The 20784-nt window shown below is 39.7% G+C and overlaps 1 protein-coding gene across 3 annotated transcripts in view; it reads left to right on the forward strand.

Moving 5' to 3' along the window:
• Window positions 1–20784, forward strand: part of ECD (ecdysoneless cell cycle regulator) — a 34081-nt gene that overhangs the window by 12828 nt on the left and 469 nt on the right. For all 3 annotated transcript variants that reach the window (XM_075533717.1, XM_075533719.1, XM_075533718.1), the window contains exons 6-13: window positions 2278–2470; window positions 2996–3124; window positions 5133–5261; window positions 6259–6344; window positions 11750–11856; window positions 11985–12168; window positions 13208–13275; window positions 16493–16710. In XM_075533717.1, the coding sequence (XP_075389832.1) occupies window positions 2278–2470; window positions 2996–3124; window positions 5133–5261; window positions 6259–6344; window positions 11750–11856; window positions 11985–12168; window positions 13208–13275; window positions 16493–16710 (1114 nt within the window). The remainder of the gene's footprint in view (window positions 1–2277; window positions 2471–2995; window positions 3125–5132; window positions 5262–6258; window positions 6345–11749; window positions 11857–11984; window positions 12169–13207; window positions 13276–16492; window positions 16711–20784) is intronic.

A 20784-nucleotide genomic window follows, 5' to 3' on the forward strand; every position in this document is an offset into this window, starting at 1 on the left:
GTTTGATCACCAGGGAGAAAAGGAAGAGGCTGGCCTCAGCCACTTATCTCAGTCTCCCTCCAATCAAGCTGTCACCTGATTGACAGGCTAAATTCCTCCACATGTTCCTACAGGAGCTATGTTGGCACAAAAAATCCATCACACGCTCCAAGTTTTTCTCACTTTCAGCAAGTAAGATTATATCATCTGCATATTGCAGGTTGTTAATAAACCTTCCTCCACTACTGTTGCCACATCCTTCAGATAAACCAGCTTCTCTGATGATTTGCACCGCATACTGATTGACTAAGTATGGTGAGGGGTACAACCCTAACACACACTTCTCCTGATTTTATTTATTTGTGATTAAGAGAGTTTATTAGAAAAGTTACCACAAGTCAGGAGCAGCAAACAGTAAGGATACAGTCATTGGTCCACAATAGCACCTCTCCTTAGCTAGCAGGCAACTCTTCAGTCGTCAGTCTCTTGGCCACGAGATCCCTCGGTCTTTGCCTCCATGGGCCAGGAAGCCAATCTACCTGTCACCGTGTTCCACAGTTCCATAGACTCGGGCACGTCTCCTGATTTTAAACCATGCAGTATTCACAGGTTCTGTGCTGCCTACAGCTGCCTCTTGATCCATGTTCAAGTTCCGCATGAGCGCATGAAGTGTTCTGGAATTCCCATTCTTTGTAAGACTAACCATAGTTTGTTATGATCCAGACCAGGCGTCTTCCAACTACGGCCTGCGGACCACATGCAGCCCGCCGAGGACGTTTATCCGGCCCGCCGGATGTTTTTGCCCCGTTTGTTTTTTTATTTCAAAATAAGATAGGTGCAGTGTGCATAGGAATTTGTTCATAGCTTTTTTTTAAGCTATAGTCTGGCCCTCCAACGGGTCTGAGGGACAGTGAACTGGCCCCCTGTTTAAAGAGTTTGAGGACGCCCCTGATCCAGACAGTCAAATGCCTTGGCATTGTCAATAAAACATAAGTAAACATCTTTCTGGTATTCTTTGCTTTCAGCCAAGATCCATCTGACATCAGCAATGATATCCCTTGTTGCACGTCCTCTTCTGAATCCAGCCAGAACCTCTGGCACTGCCATGTCAAGTACTGCTGCAACTTACTGGATATCTAAAGCAAAATTTTACTTGCATGGGATATTAATGATACTGTTCTATAATTTGAGCGTTCAGTTTGGTCACCTTTCTTTGGAATGGGTTCAAAGACGCATCTCTTGCTTCAATTACTAGAGCTTTGTTTTCGGCTAATGCTTTCAGTGCAGCTTGAACGTCCTCCTTCAGCCTGTAGATCTTGCTCTTATGCTTCCTCCTGAAATGGAGGAATGTTGACTAGTTGGTTTGGGGGTTTTTTCCCCATCTATTAATGCTTCCTTCATCGTTCACTATTCTGCCCGTAGAATCTTTCAGGATTGGAATCTAGGCCTGAAGTTTTTCTTGAGTTCTTTCCATTTAAGATACGCTGAGGGTGTTTTTCCTTTCCGGTTTTCTGACTCTAGGTCTTTGTACATTTCATTATGTTTTACTTTGTCTTCTGGAGCTGCACTTAAAATTTTTTCTGTTCAGTTCTTTGACTTGGTCATTTCTTCCATTTGCCCTTGCTATTTTATAATTAAGAGTAAGTTTTAACGTCTCTTCTGACACCAACTTTGATCTTTTCTTTCTTTCCTGTCTTTTTATGACCTTTTTGCTTTCATCATGAATGATGGTCTTGATGTCCTCCAACAGCTCATCAGGTCTTCTGTTACTAGTTTTGTTTTGCTTTTTAAAAATTTAATTAATCAATTGATTTTTAAATTAAAAGATCATTTTATTGGGGGCTCTTACAGCTCTTGTGATAAGAGCTGTCATTGGTTTTCAGTGCAGCTAATGTTCTTGAGATGTTCTCAAAATACAAGTGGAATAGACTGATGGTTGAATTTTGGCTGTCATGAACTTGCTTTAACTTGTTTCCGTTTCAACCTAAATGGACGTGTGAGCAATTGGCAGTCAGCTGCACAGTCAGCCCTTGGCTAGATTTTCACTGCTGATGTTTGAACTTGTCCGTCGTCGCTTCCCACAGATGCAGTCAGTTCCTTTTCTTTATGTTCCGCTTCTGCTACTTTTTCTTTCCTTTTCTCTGTCCTGTGTTACATGAGGTATCTCTGTCTTCACTTCTCTTGCTGCGCCCTGGAAACCAAACACGAGAGAATGGTACGGCATCGGTGAGTGATCTAAAAGTCTGGGTTTTCTCATAGACAGATGATAAACTAAAAGCAGTAGCCTGTGTGCCACAGGTACCCAGAGAAGATTGAAGCGTGCCTTCACCGAGCCCACTGCTTCCTGCCGGCCGGCGTCGCCGCGGTGCTAAAGCAGCAGCCCAGACTGGTGGCTGCAGCGGTCCAGGCATTTTACCTACGGGACCCCGTCGACCTGCGAGCCTGCCGGATTTTCAGAACCTTCTTACCTGAGACACGAATAATGACATCAGTAAGATAGCTTTCTTGGTCACTTAGCTTCTCGAATGGGAGAATTATTTAGTTGTTCCCTAGAAAAAATTCAAAATATTCTGCTTGCTCATGGCAAGTAGCTTTTAAACTTTTTATTTTAACCCTTCTAGAAGACCTGACTCCCTATTTTGTACCTCAAATTTCTTAGTTATCTTTAACCATACTTTCCCTATTTGAATTGTTTTCCACTTAATAAAACATTTAATATCTTACGGAGAATTAAGAATTATTCTTTTTCTTCTCAACAAAGTGCCATATAATGTAACATGTTAAGAACTCCACTAGTGGTAAATAAAACTTAGGCAAGGAGGGTGAACTTTATAGTGTTTAGATCTCAAGAAAGCTGTTGAAAAGAAAAAGTAAACAGACTGTGAATAGTTTCCATTTTCTCTGCGCTACATCTTTGAAATGAAGTACGTAAATGGAGTTGTTGCTACATTTTACTGTGAAGGGATGTTTTGGTGTTCGTTTTGTGACAACTCCTGTGTTTCTGTTCTATGCCCAGGTCACCTTCACGAAGTGCCTGTATGCACAGTTGTCCCAACAAAAGTTTGTGCCAGACCGGCGAAGTGGATACCAGCTGCCTCCGCCATCTCATCCCCAGTTCCGAGCCCATGAGTTGGGCATGAAGTTGGTAATGCTGAACTAAACAATGTATTTTCTTTTTTAGGTAAAAATGTTCTTAACAAACCAGTGGCACAGCATACCAAGTCTAGGAACATGCCCAATTTGTAAGCAAATGTAATAAACACAGTATTTCAAAGCATAAGAAAACTGCTGAGTATTCTGTAAATGAAATAGAGCAACTGGGAAGCCATATGAAAAATTAAAGTTGACTAGCTCATAGCTTACTTTTATACCTTATGCCAGAATAATTCGTTAGATTAGGTCTTTAAAAATTGAAACGGTACTAGTTGATAGAAAATGCAGAGCTTTTTATAACCTATAGGAAATGCCTTTCCAAGTATGAATTAAAGCTAGAAGCTATAAAGAGATATTAAAAATGTGACAAGAAAAATTAATTATTTCTCCCAGAGAAATTAAATTAGTCACTCTTGACCATTTTCAACTGGTGGTGGTAATGGCTGACTTTTCAGAAATAGGTCACCACGCCTTTCTCACGTGGGAAGCAAAGCTGGAGAGCAACGTGAGATAGAGTGGACCGGAGGCCGCACTGAAGAGCTGGCTTCCCTGTTAGGTAGAGCTTCTTGAGTCAAGAAGCTGAGCCAATATGAAAAAAATGGCAACCAATTAAAAACAAAATATGTACAAGCCATGAACAGATGAGCCAGAAAAGAAAATACAATTGGCTTTTATTTGACCCTATGAAAAATGTTAAACCTTGCTCGTGATATAAGAGAGAAATGCTATTCAAGGCTACAGGGTAGTATGTTTCAACATGAGATTGGAAAACAATCAAGAAGTTTGACAATATGTTGAGTTAATATGATGAGTATGACAAAGAAATACCACTGATAGTCGTAATACTTTCAAACATTGATGGTAGTTATATAAATGGATTTAGTCAACAAGAATACATTGGCAATCTCTGTCAACGTTTAAAATTCCAAAACTCTCCTGCTTAACATTTTTGCTTCTAAAAATTTATCCGCGTATGTTTTATATGTGCACAAAGATTTATATATGATCCTTCTCACAGCATTGCTTGTAGCTGTAGCAAAGAAATTGGAAACTACTTAAATGTTCATTAATAAGGGAATCATTAAGTAAATAAAATAATGGCCTATCCATGTAGTGAGATAGATAAATTTGTTTGTTCTCATAAAATAATCTCTTAAGATGTGTGGTTAGGTGAAAAAATAAAAGATACAGAACAATAGATATGATGCAATTTAGTGTCAAACGGGTGGAGTAAGAGGATATACAGAAGACCCTGGTGGCATAGTGGTTACATGTTGGGCTGCGATCTGCAACGTCAACAGTTTGAAACCACCAACCACTCCCCAGGGGAAAGATGAGGCTTTTTAAAAACTCCCGTGAACAGTTGCAGTCTTGGAAACCCACAGGGCACTTGTATTCCGTCCTGTCAGGTAACTGAGTCAGAATGAACTCAGAATGGCAATGAGTTTTGTTTGCTTGTTTTTATGAGGATAGACAGACACACACTATTAGTAATCTACATGTCCATAGGTTGCTTCTGAAAAGACATGCAAGAAATTAGTAGCAGTAGATTATTCTAGAACGATCATGGAAGCTCCCTGTTTTGATTATTTTTTTATGTGCATTAATTACTTACTTTTGAAATTTTTAGTTTTAATCAAAGGACTCAGAAAACAAAGGGATTTCCTGTCACTACTGTCTCAGACCATGCTCAAATTATAAATAATCTATGTTAAACAAGAAACCTTTTGCTGCAAGCCTTTTCTTAAGCAAATAAGAATAAGTTTAAGTTGACTATTTTATCATGGGCAAGAGAAAAATCACTTTGAAGGGACAAAAGATTATTGTGTACTATTTTCTTTTATAGCTTTTGGTAATTACAGAGATCTAAAAACTTGGAAATAAATTCAGATTTTCAACAGATCTGAACAATTACATAAAAGTTCACATGCCCATGTGTTTAGGAATAAATGAAAAAATAAAATTGACTATTTAAAAAATTCCACAACCATTTCATTTAGGCTCATGGATTCGAGATCTTGTGCTCCAAAAGTAGTCCACATTTTTCCAGCCCCAAGAAATCGCCTGGTCCTCCTTCACCTCTGTGGCCTGGCTTCCTTGAAAGTCTGAAAAAAAATGATTACTTTAAGGTAAGAATTGAGATGTTTACTTTTTTAAGTATGCATTTTGGGGAAAATGAAGCTGGTGATTTAAAATCCTTTGACCAGTACCCAGCCATAGAAGATGGCGCAGTAGTACTCAGCTTAGGGTCTTTGAAGCTAATAATGAGTCTCAGAGCCATTTTCGGTATTTTAGAAAAACTAACATGATGTGTACTGAATGTTAAAAGTTAATGCTTACGTCTGGTGAGCAGTGTGCACAAAATACAAACATGAAGTCACTCAATAGATTATAAAAAGCTAGTAGACTTCTCTTAAAATACTCATTCTAAGAATAAAGACAAAAATGAAAAAATTTTAACATATATAAAATGATATGAATGGCAGGCCATGTTGAGTATATGATAAAATTAATATTCCTGTACGTTGCGTTTAGCATTGTAAAGTGGTGGACTCTTCTTGGGAAATAATTGATAGTGTGTTCCAATAGCATAGAAAGGTTCAAAAAAATTTTCAAACTATGACTTAGAAATTCACTCTGAATAATGTTTTTTAAGAAAAAGTCCATAAAAGCATGGTGATTGCAGACTTTATAGCAATATGAAAAGTGTCTATGATAGTATTTCTGAAAGAATAGGAAATATTAAGTGTTACTATCATTATAAACATGGGTAGAAATAATGGTTAAGGTGAAATCATGCTACTGCTCCATTCTACTTTAAAACTTTTGTAATGCTGTTTTATAACTTGATTACCAAGTAACTATATATTTTAATTATAACTAAGTAAATAGTTTTTAAAATGGTAATAAACATTCCAAATTGAAAAGAATTAGGAACTGGCAAGAAATCTAGTTCCCTCATCGGAAGCCAACCGGTATTCAAACAAAACAGGGACACTAGGAGATGAGCCTGGTGACTCCTGGGCAACAGCGTCTTCATTGTCTTCTTGAAAATCGCTGCTGGGCAATTTAGTGTAATGACACCATGCAAATAATGCTCCGACAGCCTGTCGTTGTTTTCTTCAGGGACAGATAGAAGGCTCTGCTCAGTACCAAGGAAGGCTAGAAATGGCAAAGAACTACTTCCAACTCTCAGTCAACCGTCCGGAAAGGTGAGTTTATTACTGCCTAAACATCGGTTCCACTTGTCTGTCAATTTGTTGTATTGTGGTGGCTTGTGTGTTGCTGTGATTCTAGAAGCTAGGTCACTGGTATTTCAGATACCGCCGGGGTCACCGCAGTGAACAGGTTTCAGTGGAGCTTCCAGACTGAGAACAGACAATGAAGAAGGACTTGGATCCCCATTTCAGGGGAAGTGGCTGCTAAAACCTTACGCATAGCTTTAAATAAAGCATGTCAGACACTACAAGCCTAACGAATGGGAGCAGAACATTTTTGGAGATGGTGCCAGAGCCGGGGGCCCCTGGGTCAGAGCGAGGACTCTCAAAATGTGACTGAGGAGGAGCTGATTTCTTGGAGTGGCGTCAACCATGGTGAAATGAATCAGACAACATTGTGTGAGTGAAGCCTTCAGGATCTTCATGACTCAAGGTAAGATAAACAGCTGCAAAAATCTAATGTTTGGAACTTGGAATGTGCAAAGTATGAATGTAGGAAAATTGGAAGTCATCACAAATGAAATGGAATTCATGAAGATAAGTATTGTAGGCATTAATGAGCCGAATTGGACTGGTATTGGGCGTTTTGAATCAGAAAATTATATGATGTACTATGTTAGGATTAACACAAAGAGGAGTGGTGTGGCATTCATTGTCAAAAGGACATTGACAGAATCTATCATAAAATACAATGCTGTTGGTGATAGGATATATCTGCATACAAGGGAATCCAGGCAATACAACCATTACTCATATTTGTGCTAGTGATGGAGAAATTGAAGAATTTTACTAGGGACTTCCGTCTGAAATTGGTCAAACATGCAATCAAGAACATTGATAATTACTCTGGGACTGTGTAAGTTGGGAACCAAAAGGAAGGAACAGTAATTGGGGAAAATATGAAGCTGGAGAACAATTTTGCAAGACCAATGATTTGTTCATAGCAAATACCTAATTTTCAATAATAAAAGGCAACTGTATTTGTGACATCGGTATTAGAGGAAAGCTTATTAACAACCTGCGATATGGAGATGACACAGCCTTGCTCGCTGAAAGCGAGGAGGACTTGAAGCAGTTGCTGATAAAGATCAAGGATCGCCGCCTTCAGGTTACAAATCAGTGTAAAGAAGACCAAACTCCTTACAACTGGACCAGTAGGTAACATCATGATAAAGGGAGGAAAACGTAAAAATGTCACGGATTTTGTCTTCTTGCAGCAGTCAGAAGATCAAAAGATGAGTTGCACTGGGCGAATCTGCTGCACGCGCCTTCTTCAGAGGATTGAAAGGCGAGGATGTTACTTTGAGGACTCAGATGCACCTCACCCAAGCTATGATATTTCTAATTGTGTCATGCATGCAAACGTTGGACACTGAAACAGGAAGACCAAAGAATTGATGAATTTGAGTTGTGGTGCTGGAGAAGGATATTGAAAGTACCATAGATTGCTAGAAGGACAAGGACAAACAGATCTGTGTAGGAAGAAGTAAGGCCTGGGACTGACTCGATGGCACCTAGCAAACACTCTGGCAGCAAGCAGCCTGTTGACTTGCCGCGAGTTAGGAGTCCCCACGTATAAAACGGCCATGACAAGGAACAGCTGACTGACTAGTGAATAGGAGATTGCTGGCAGTGGCAGGTATTGAATTCTAACTGAGTATCAGCTACTTTTATTTCCCCCATATAACCTTAGGAAATAAATTGTATTATTTCTCCCATTTTTATAGCTGAGAAGGGCTATGGCTGAGTTTGCCTAAGGTCACAAACTAATAAGTCCTAAGATTCAGACTTACATAGTTGCTATTGAGCCATGTGGTTCATTTCCGTAGGGGTTCTGTGCTGTGTGGTTAGCTATTTTAGGTGGGGTTGAAACATAGGAAGTAGCAGGCATTCAGCTTCCAAATCAAATCTCCATGTAACCTGTCATTCATTTCATAGAGGGGAAGAGAATTGAACAGAGTTCAAGAAAACGTGAGTTTTAAACGTTTTGAAAATGATGATGGCAACAAATGTGCTTGATAAAATGGATGAATGGATGGACTGTGATAAGACTTGTAGGAGCCTTTGCTTTCAAGAGTCATCTAACTTCATGTTGTGGTGACCCCCTTCTCCCCCCAACCATTACTTTATTTTTGTTGCTACTTCATAACTAATTTTGCTACTGTTATGAATCGGGCAACCCCTGTGGAAGGGTCCTTCGACACCCCCCAAAGGGGTCGAGACCCACAAGTTGAGAACCACTGCTCTAAATCATCTTTAATTCTTAAGCCAAAAATCCCCAAGTTTTCTTAAACCAAGCAGTAGCTGAGCTTAACTAGCAAAAAATCCCTGCCCTAGACATGGCATTGCATGCTCTTAAGAACTATCTGTATGAGATCAGGCAGACAAGAGGAATGCAAAAGAACCTTAATGGGGGAACAACTCAGAAAAGGTGGATAGGAGTAGTTATACAACTCCAAGAATATAAGTAGTAGTACTATATAATACATATGGAAACTTGAATTTGGTATATGTTTTGCCATACATGTCTTAACTGCAGCAACAAAAAACAAATCAAAATTTTATATATATATATATATATATATATGGGGTCTCCCCCCAAAATGGAATTTTTTTTCAAAGCTATGTATTTAAATTTTTTTACAAAACTACCTCATTATCTCTCCATTACACTTAATACATTTGTCAAGTGTGCAATTCTACTGTTGGAAACATTTTTCAAACTCATCAAATTGCTGTCCTTTCATGTCCCTGTTAATCCTTGGAAACAGAAGTTGCATGGAGCGAGGTCAGTTGAATAAGGTGTGTGGGACAAAAGAGGCATGCTATTTTTTGCACTGAGATGGCTACATAAGCAGGTGCATTGTTGTGGTGGCAAAACCAGTCCCCCGTCTGCCACAAATAGGCCTTTTTTTGTAACACAGTGTTACACAATCTTTTCAGAACCTCTAAAGAGAAAGCTTGATTAATAGTCTGACCTGGTGGAACAAACTCCAAATGCACCATGAGTCGACATTTTCACCTTTGTGGGAAGGTGCCCGATGCCCATAATAAGGTTTCTCGTCAATCAGAATTTCAACTTTTTAAAAAACGAGAAATCCACTTGTACACTTGAGTTTTTCCCATAATACTGTCCTCGTAAGCTGTGTTTAACATCACAACAGTTTCTGTGGCATTTTTCCCACTAATGAAACAGAATTTCACAACCACACACTGTTCTCTTAAATCATTCATCCCCTATAACAAGGTTCGAGGGAAACTGATTTTATGAAAAAATTCATTGTGACCAGAGAGAACTTTCCCAGGAGATGCCACTGGGTGCACTAACTCAGAACATGTTGCACAAGACTCACCTACCTGGAAAAATGCGTACTAGGAAAGCTCTACTCCATTCCGCACAAGTCACTATCATAGAACAATTCACTCTAAAATAAATCTCCTTGTATTTCTTTAATTGTTTTAATTTTCTATTTTCATGTTTTATTTGTTTTATGCAAAATTTCTCATTGCTCCAGGCCAAGATTTGCCTTGGTGAACGAGCATTATCAAAATGTTTGCCTTGTATCTAAACCTCTTTGTTTTCTTTTTTTAATCACTTTATTAGGGGCTCATACAGCTCTTACCATATTCCATTCATACATCAATTGTGTAAAGCACATTTGTACATTCATTGACCTCATCATTCTCAAAACATTTGCTCTCCACCTAAACCCCTGGCATCAGCTCCTCATTTTTCCCCCTCCCTCCCTGCTCCCCACTCTCTCGTGAACCCTTGATAATTTATAAATTATTTTGTCTTATCTTGCCCTGTCTGACGTCTCCCTTCACCCACTTTTCTGTTGTCCATCCCCCAGGGAGGAGGTCACATGTAGGTCCTTGTAATCAATTCCCCCTTTCCAACCCACCCTCCCTCCACCCTCCCAATATGGCCACTCACACCACTGGTCCTGAAGGGATCACCACCTTGGATTCCCTGTGTTTCCAGTTCCTATCTGTACCAGTATACATCCTCTGGTCTAGCCAGATTTGTAAGGTAGAATTGGAATCATGATAGTGGGGGGAGGGGGAAGCATTTAGGAACTAGAGGAAAGTTGTTATGTTTCATCATTGCTACATCACACCCTGACTGGCTCGTCTCCTCCTCGAGACCCTTCTATAAAGGAACCTCCAGTGGCCTACAAATGGGCTTTGGGTCTCTACTCCGCACTCACCCCCTCATTCACTGTGATATGATTTTTTGTTCTGATGATGCCTGATACTTGATCCCTTCGACACCTCGTGATCACACAGGCTAGTGTGCTGCTTCCATATGGGCTTTGTTGCTTCTGAGCTAGATGGCTGCTTCTTTACCTTCAAGCTTTTAAGACCCCAGACGCTATATCTTTTGATAGCCAGGCACCACCAGCTTTCTTCACCACATTTGCTTATGCACCCATTTGTCTTCAGCAATCCTATCAGGGAGGTGAGCACACAATGATATGATTTTTTGTACTTTGATGCCTGATAACTGATCCCTTCAGCACCTCGTCATTACACAGGCTGGTATACTTCTTCCATCTCCTTGTATTTCTTTATGATGTTACCCTGGCAGGAAGTAAATGCTAGATTAATTTAAGTCATTCTTTTCCTCAGCTATAATTAAAGGGATGGTGTGAGCCCTGGTGTTATAGTGGTTACACAGAGGGCTTCGATCCACATGGTTGGCAGTTGGAAACTATCAGCAGCTCCCTGGGAGAAAGACTGGGCTTCCTACTCTCATAAACAGTTACAGTTGCAGAAACCACAGGGGGTTGTTATGAATCAGCACTGACTTAATGGCAATGAGTATATTTGTTGAGTTTGCTAGATTAACCTCCCTGGCGGTAACCTCGAGCCACACTCGGGATTACACTGCAGAGAAGTCCCTTAAGGAACCTCAAATTACAGCGACACAGTCCATGGGTTAGGTGTCCCACAGGTTGCAAATTGAGGCACAGAACAAGCAAGGCAGCTGCACACTGGTCTGATGATCAATGAGCAAGAGACAAGAAAGGCTAGGTTCACAGAGCCATTTATCTCTCCTCCCTTCAATTAACAAAATTACTGACATAATTAGACTGCCAGGGCAGTTAATGGCTTCTAAATGGTTTCATGGGGTTCCCGTAATATGCTGAAGAACAAGAGGGGAGGGTGAAATAGGTAGGTCTATAAGCCTCCAACCTCCATTTCAACCAAAGCAGGTTTTCTTTTGAACGGCTCTATATTTTAGAGTTCCTGGTAAATTTTGGGAAAGGATGTCTGAAACCAAAGAAAGTTTTTAACCACTAACCTGAGATAATCCCTTCCAAGTTTAACATGACGGTATTTGTCATTATCTAGGCTCTTGTATAAAGAAATGCCATGTCTTTTATTTTATATAGCACTCTTGCTCTGAGCCCAGGTGAAGAAATCTTAACCCTATTACAGACAAGATCATTTGACATCGAAGATTTTAAGAAGGAAGAAGCAAACCTTCCCCCTGAGGATGGTAAGTGATGGACCAGTTTGGAGTGGAAGGGCCAGAAAGAATTAACAGAGTCCTCTAAGTGTCTCCATGTCCTCCCCTAAGAGTCATGTGACAGTAGTATGGCAACATCATGCTTTCTCCTTTTTCAGATGACCAGTGGCTACATCTCTCACCACATCAACTGGATCAGCTACTGCAGGAAGCTGCTGGCCAAAAAGAGTCAGAGCCTGTTTCCAAGGTCGAAGAGCAGAACTATGACTTGACTCAAGTCTCGGAGAGTATGAAAGCTTTCATTTCCAAAGTCTCAACCCACAAGGGAGCAGAGCTGCCTCGGTATATAATTTGTCTTGAAGGATAATTATCTAAATAATAGCAGCCCAAATATTGAACTCATAATTATCGCCATTTCCACTCTTCAAATAAAGGAGTTGCATTACTTTGTTTTTCTCTCATGATGCCTAGTACAGTAATAACTTACCGTATATACTTGTGTATAAGTCGAGTTTTCTAGCACATTTTTATGCCGTTCGTGTGGTAAAATTAGGTGCCTCAGCTGATATTCAGGTCGGCTTATACTCGAGTATATACGGTACTTATCTGGTGTCAGACTTCTATCAGCTTTATCCTTTCAATCTTTGAAGTAAGTCAGAAAGACCAGTCATCACATCCAGAAGCCACTATCCAGAGGCCTCTGGTCAATCATATACTTCACTCCTTAGTTTTTTATTCAGAGCCTTGTGGACTTTTAACATCTAATTCTCAACAAGCTCAGACTTCTGATCTCCCAATCCCCAGCAGCTTAGAAGCTTCCAGAAACAGAAATGATGACTCTAAAAGAAACAAATTATATTAAGTAATGGGGGGGGCGGTGGACAACTAGAACTGTCACTGTACAAGTACAGCAAATGTATCTTGGTTAGTGTTGATGCCCATGAGCCCTATAAAATGATTAAGATGTATGTTCTGTATTTTCTCTTAAGAAAGCAGACATAAGGGAAGCGATACCCTTATTTCTTAAGATTCAGGACTTAAGGAGATAGTCTATTTAAATTACCGGTGACTCAGATTGCTGTTACTAATGCTCTATAGGTATTATGGGGCATGGAGAGTGGATAGGTTCTAAAGTCCGCAGAAAGGACGTAGTGTGTACAAACAAGATACAACTTCTGCTTTTCTTTCATCACACTTTCCATTTCTGTTGCCCTACAATCCAAATAAGCAGAAAGACTAATATTTTAAACTATAATTTTTCATACTGTGCCTCTTTTCAAATTATACCTGTAGTATTCCTGAGAATAGTAGCACCTCAGAAAACGTTTCCATGAATTTGGTTCTGGATAAACTAATAATCTTACTTCCTTTGATCTTGCAGAGAACCTTCCGAGGCTCCAATCAGTTTTGATGCAGATGCTTTTTTTAACTATTTTGATAAGATTTTAGGTAAGTTACAGTATAATGTCCACTTTCATTTAGAAATTAATTAACATAACTGTTACTAGTGCATTGGATGTCTTGGAAGTCAAAATAATTGGTTTCTCTATGTTTTTTATTACTTTACACCATGATATTACAGTCTGAATAATTTTGCAAAGAATGCTCAACTCAGTGCCTAATTGTGGTTGGAAGGGGGGCTAGCCCTCACCACTAATCATGGGTTCTATAGGCACAATTGTACGGTTGAGATATATAAATACTATAATATAGTCATCGAGAGCATGAACGATAAAAGAGATTGAAATAATGGAGTCAGACACATTTCATGGTAGCATGCTCACCTCAGCCCCGCTTGGTGGTCCATGTGTGGAGAGGGGGAGGGGAAGGAGGACAAGTGGAAAGGGAACCAGGGGAGCAAGGACAGGAGAGGAGAGGGGGAGCCGAAGAGAGGTGCAGGGAGTAGCCAAGAGTGAAATCTTTATTGCTAACCCAGGCCTATTTATCTTTGGGGGCGTGCAATCCCCCTAATTACTGGTGAAGACATACGTCACAGGCAGGGGTTGCACTATAGGTTATACAGCAATAAGAGGGGGACAATCTAAGGACATACACCCAATAGGAAGAGGAGGAATTGGGGGTATACATGGGACAAGATGGGTGGATCCTAAATTCAGGATGGCAGCCTAACTTTGGATGTAACTGAGGTGTTTGACCTGTTCCCTAGCTCAACTAACAGACCATTATCAGTAGGGTGTGAACTCCACCTACCTGAACCAAATCATCCTGACTGCAAACCTTTAGGGAGAAGTAGTCCATTGTCCTTAACAGCAGGGAGCTGTCTGGTGACTGACTGCCTCCAGGGAGGATGTCTGTAAGCATCTGACCTCCCCCCATATGCTAGCAAAAGCCTCTAATGTTTGGCATGTCTTTAGGGGAGACAAAGCTGGAGAAAAGTCCCTTTATAATCCACACCTAACCTCATAACTGCTCCATAAGTATTTGTTGAATGAGTGGATGTTTTGTTTAGGTAGGGGTTTTATCTTGATCCCCATATTTTTCCTCTTTAGACTTAGGATATTTGTACATTAATAAGAAAAAGTCCAACTCTTCAGAATTAGAATAGAGATACCAGGAGTCGAAGGGGAAGGTGGGAGTAGAAAAGGGGAACCCTTCAAAGGGGGATAGACAACAGAAAAGTGGGTGTAGGGGGACAGCATTCAGTGTAAGACATAGGGGGCGATTTATAAATTATTGAGGGTTCATGAGGGAGGGTGGGGGAAAGGAGCTGATATCAAGGGCTCAAGTAGAAAGAAAATGTTTTGAGAATGGTGATGGCGACATATGTACAAATGTGCTTGACACAATGGGTGGGTGTATGGATTGTGATAAGAACTGTAAGAGCCCCTAATAAAATAATTTTTAAAAAACAAAGAAAAAGTCCAATAGAAAACACCAAATAGGATCTACATGTGGCCTCCTCCCTGAGGGATGGACAATGGAAAGTGGGTAAGGGGAGGCGTTTTATGGTGTAAGATAAGACAAAGTAATAATATATAAATTTTTAAAGGTTCATGAGGGAGGGAAGGGAAGTGGGAAGGGAGGGGAGGAATGAGCTGATGCCAGGGGCTTAAGTGGAGAGCAAATGTTTTGAGAGTGATAATGGCAATGAATGTACAAATGTGTTTTACGTAATTAATGTATGTATGGATTATGATAAAAGTTGTATGAGCCCACAATAAAGTGATTTAAAAATAAATTTAAAAAAGAAAGAAAACATCAAGTAGGCAGTTCATTGAAGAATAAAAAAAAATCATTGAATGCTTGAAAGTAGCAAAGGTTTACTAATTATCAAATAAGTGTGAAATATGTTAAGTACTTGCTTGACCATAAAAATAACAAAAATTTGAAAACTTAATACCCATTTTCTCAAGGGTCAGAGAGTGATCACTGTCATACTCAAGGGGGGGAAATGTGAAAAGTTTGCCTTTTTTGCAGAGCGCTGTGGCATTCTAGAATGGCATTTCTGTAACTGCACAATTGGCTTTCAGGAATTAAACAGTTATCTGTCAAAATTGGTTGTGTTTAATTTTTTAAAAATATCCAATGTGGTTATTCTAAAATATTAATAGCAAATAATGAGAGTGTCCTAAATGCTCACCGAGAGAGGAAAGATTGAATCATGGCACATCCACTTTATGAATACACAGCCCTTACTAGAAGATGAGCTCCTTTTATAGAGAGAGAGAGAGAGTCCTGCAAGACATGCAAATAAATGGGAAATGTTTAGAGAGACAATGATAGATAGTCTAGGTATCTTGATATCTACATGAAAAAGACAAGACTATATTTGCAAAGATCACTATGTTAGGGTTCTCTAGAGAAACAAAACTCAAATGCTAATAATTTTACATATATTTATACAGATAGATATATAACATAAGAAATAAACAGTTAATTAAATTATAAGGCAGTACAAATGACTCAGTGCAACTCACTTCCGTGAGACACTGGCAGTCCAAGTCTTGAGGGCCACAGGGTAGGCCTCTGTAGAGCAATTCAGGCTATCCAGGCACAGGCAGTCAACAGCAAGCTGGTCACCAACAGTCAGCCAGATGACAGGGTCCGACAGTCCCCAGCTCAAGAGATGTAAATTCCAATGGTGTGTCAAAGCAGGTCTTGAAGGAACCTCAAATTACAGCGACAGTCCACGGGTTAGGTGTCCCACAGGTAGTGTAGCTTGCAGATTGAGGCAGAAAACAAGCAAGGCAGCCGCACACTGGTCCGATGATCCAAGAGCAAGAGACAGGAAAGACAAGGCTCGCAGAGCCATTTGTCTCATCTCTTCAATTAATCCCACGTGTGTTTATCAGCCAGGTTGGCACAATAAACCAACTACCTCAGTCAGGATGCTCACCAGATTTACAGACTATTTACCTATGAGGAAAGAGTGAGATTTAAGATAATATTTCTGTGTGGCTTAAATTTTTATGCTAAAATGTATTCATGTATTATTTAGTTTGTTTTTTTTAAAAAGCTTAATGTATATTTGAAAGTGAAATCCTCTCAATGTGTAATTTTATGTAGATATCTACTAGCATTACTAGTTTATGGGAAAGACTTACGTAGCTTCATTGTGTAGTTCAGTCTCTTTCTGTGGGTTACATTATAATCCTTTGAGAAGTATAATCACACAACAACAAAAACCCTCGTTTCTGTTTTGCAGGCCCAGGGCCTATTGAATCTGACTCTGATGACGTGGATGAGGATGGCGTTGACTGTTCAGACAGTGATGATGGTGACTTGGATTTTGAAAGCCAAGAGCCTGGGGAAGAGGCATCTCTGAAAGGAACTCTGGATAGTTTGAAGTCATACATGGCACAGATGGATCAGGAGCTAGCACACACCAGCATTGGCAAAAGTTTCACCACACAGAAGCAAGTGGTATGGGTGTTGTAGCTTCTTTTCTGAATCTGTTGCTATGTTTTATCTTAGTCTTTTTGTTGTTTTTATTTATAACTTTTCAGACGTAAAATAAATTAATCTCATTTCAATAGTTTTCTAACTGGGGGTCTGAAAGGATTATTAACATTATCTTCCTAAATGTAAGTTTAGTATTCTATCAAATTTTAAAACAAAGAGTTGTATAACGTTTTAAATTAGATCATTAATTGCATCCTCACCTTTCTAGTCTCACTCCTCTTAATGCTTGTCCGTTGTATGTTCTTTAGTTTGTAGCCAATTTAGAATCCATCTTCCGCTTACATTTTCGTCCTAGTTTGTATGCCAATACTGACAGGCCAATACGGTGTAGCCCTAGAGAGAACATGCACCCAGGATCTTATGGGCGAGCGTTTGAAATCTAGCACAGCGAACCAGTGTTAATTTAGCCTTTAGCCAGTGCTCTCAGAATCATTAACTATTAGGAGACAGTAGTGAACAACAGCAACAAAAAACAAACTAACTAATATTGAGTCAATTCTGATTCATAGCGACCTTATAGGACAAGGTAGAACTGCCCCTGACGGTTTCCAAGGCTGTAACTCTTTACAGGAGTAGAAAGTCTCATCTTTCTCCAGCAGAGCAGCTGGTGGTTTCAAACAGCTGACCTTGCAGTTAACAGCTCATTACATAATCACTCCACCTCGAGGGCTCTTAGTAAAACCCATACTAAGGCCTTAAGGAAGGTTCACTCTTCAGCACTAACCTTTTATTTTATTTTTAAATCATTTTATTGGGGGTTCATATAGCTCTTATCACAATCCATAAATCCATCCATTGTGTCAAGCACATTTGTACATATGTTGCCATCATCATTCTCAAAACATTTTCTTTCTACCTGAGCCCTTGGTATCAGCTCCTCATTTTCCCCTCCCTTCCCCCACTCCCCAAGCATTGACCTTTTAAATCACCTTTAAAGCTATCATCCTGCACCATATGTACAAATGTGATGACACAATGGATGGATGGATGGAATGGATTGTGATAAGAGTATATGAACCCCCAATACAATGATTATAAATAAAGCTATTTAATCCCCTCCAGTATTTTCCCCAATCCTAACAAATTATGCATTTGATTTATATCTAAAGCATTATTTATTAAATTTTAATGTTAATATGAACCACTTGAAGAGTTTGTTAAAATACAGTTAACCCTTAAACCAGATGGGTTTAAACTGCACAGGTCCACTTGTAGTGGATTTTCTTCAATAAATATATTAGAAAAAAAATTTTTTTGGAGATTTGTGACAATTTGAAAAGTTTAAAAAATTAAGAAACAGTTAAGTATTTCATGAATGGGGAGGAGACGAGCCAGTCAGGGTGCAGTGTAGCAACAATAAAATATACAACTTTCCTCTAGTCCTTTAATGCCTCCTCCCCCACTGTCATAATCCCAGTTCTACCTTACAAATCCGGCTAGACCACAGGAAGGATGTACACTGATAAATAGGAACTGGAAACAGGGAATCCAGCACAGATAAACCCCTCAGGACCAAGACTGAGAGTAGCGATACCTGGAGGGTGGAGAGAAGGGGGGGGTAGAAAGGGGGAACTAATCACAAGGATCTACATATAACCCTCTCCCTGGGGGATGGACAACAGAAAAGTGGGTGAAGGGAGACCTCAGACAGTGTAACACATGACAAAATAATTTATAAATTATCAAGGGTTCATGAGGGAGAAGGGGCAGGGAGAGAGGGGAAAAAATTAGGAGCCGATATCAAGGGCTCAGGTAGAAAGCAAATGTTTTGAGAATGATGATGGCAACAAATGTACAAATCTGCTTGACACAATGGATGTGTCTGGATGGATTTTAAAAATTAAAAATAAAATAATTTTTTTAAAGGGAGTCTTTTAGGAATTTTTTTCATAGAACCTTTTTTTTTTAGTTTTTTAGTTTTGTTTTTTATAAATCATTTTATTGGGGCTCATCCAACTCTTATCACAATCCATACATACATCAATTGAGTAAAGCACCCTTATACATTTGTTGCCCTCATCATTCTCAAAAATCACCTTCCACTTGGGTTCCTGGAATCAGCTCATTTTCCCTTTTTCTCTCCCCCCTCATGAACCCTTAATAATTTATAAATTATTATTTTATCTTATCTTACACTGCTTGGCGTCTCCCTTCACCCACTTTCCTGTTGCCCATCCCCCAGCGAGGAGGTTATATGTAGATCCTTGTGATTAGTTCCCCCTTTCTACCCCCACCTTCCCTCCACCCTCCCGGTGTCACCACTCATCGTTGGTCCTGAGGGGTTCATCTGTCCTAGATTTTTCTGTACAAACAATAGATATTACAAAGCTTAAAATATGCTTAAGAAATGACGGGAAAGTATTAGATTGTTCTGTCAACTTGCAAAAAAAAGAAGAGAACATTCTGGCAGTCTAGAAGGATTACACCATTGAAGATACCATTATTGTTATTTTAAAAAGCCGTTGAAGTCATGCCCAAAACAGTATATTCCTGCTGTAGAAAACTATGTCCAGATGTTGTGCATGACTTGATAGGATTTACAATAGAGCAATAAAGGGAGTCACGAGATTGGGGATATGGCCCTCCCCCCCAAAACAAGTGGGAGATGAAGAGTTCCAAGACAGAGATCTAAACAGAGTTTCAAAAGTTTAATAGACCCGTTCCAGAGGAATTCACAGAAGACTACTGGATGAGATGAATCCCTGGTGAGGAGGAGGCTGTAGAAGCATCTGTGGCAGAAAGGAAGCTGGCATTGGAGAATATGGGGAAAGGGTTCCAGCTATTCCACTGGCTTTTGAGTTTTTTTATAGCCACGGACCATTCTGTTACAGGCACTGGATCTATAGGAAATGGTAGAAACATCTTTAGAGAGATGAAAAAGCAAAAAAGGTAGACAAAGTACAATGCATTTCCATAAAGTTAGACTGAGTCTGCCTTCCTCCCCTTCCATCTTCTCCATCTCTGCCACCCCAAAGTAGCAAGACCGACCTCCCCTCCCTCTTCCTCTTCCTCCCTGTACTCTTGAAGACAATGTACCTTGTAAACATGACATCCGCATCAGTAAACACAGTATAGTACTTCAATATATTTTCTTTTCTCTAGCTTACTTTATTATAATTATACAGTGTACAACATATACAAATACAAAATGTGTGTTCCTCAACTGTGTTACTGGTAAGGCTGATCAATAGGCTAGTTACAGTTCTGTTTTGGGGGAATCAAAAGTTATATGCAGATTTTCTACTGGGTGTGGGATGTAACTGCCTGACAACACCAAGCACTTACCTTCAAAGTCACTAGCAGACCCAGCATCTTTTTTCTTCCCAGATAAAGATTGAGTCTGATTGTCCCAGGGTCAACTGCATAGATATCTGCTGAAGTAGAGAAGAGGCCTGATGTTTTCCGTTCCTCACATGCTCCCAAGTGAGGCGGATGCCATTGGCCCACTGACCACCATTTAAGTAGCAAAGATATGTAGGTCTATACATGAATTCTCTCCCCAAGCTATGAACTCCACATCAAGTCAAAGTCTTTATGGTTGGACCCCTCCAGGCATAGGGTTTTTATCATAAGCTTCTTATTGGCATGGGGCACGGGGGGAGGGGTGAGCTGGCTTCTTTCATTGGAACAGTGGTTCTCAACCTTCCTCATGCTGTGACCCATTAATACAGTTCTTCATGTGGTGACCCCCAACCATAAAATTATTTTTGTTGCTACTTCATAACTGTAATTTTGCTACTGTTATGAATCGGGCAATCCCGGTGAAAGGGTCGTTCGATCCCCAAAGGGGTCACGACCCACATGTTGAGAACCACTGGTTTGTTTGTTTTTAATATTAATTTTTACAGTTACATCTTTTAAAACTCTTAAGACACGTACAAATGTACTTTCTTTTAACCTTCTCTGGTTCTTTCCCTTGGGATGTTTTCAAAATTGGGGAGAAATTTATTCAATTTATAGATACTTTTTCTGGAAAGAAGTATGTTTTATTCTTTGGCTAAATTTTAGTTTATTTAAACTTCATTTTCAATATCA

The sequence above is a fragment of the Tenrec ecaudatus genome, chromosome 16 (assembly GCF_050624435.1).
Source record: "Tenrec ecaudatus isolate mTenEca1 chromosome 16, mTenEca1.hap1, whole genome shotgun sequence".
In the NCBI taxonomy this organism is placed as follows: domain Eukaryota; kingdom Metazoa; phylum Chordata; class Mammalia; order Afrosoricida; family Tenrecidae; genus Tenrec; species Tenrec ecaudatus.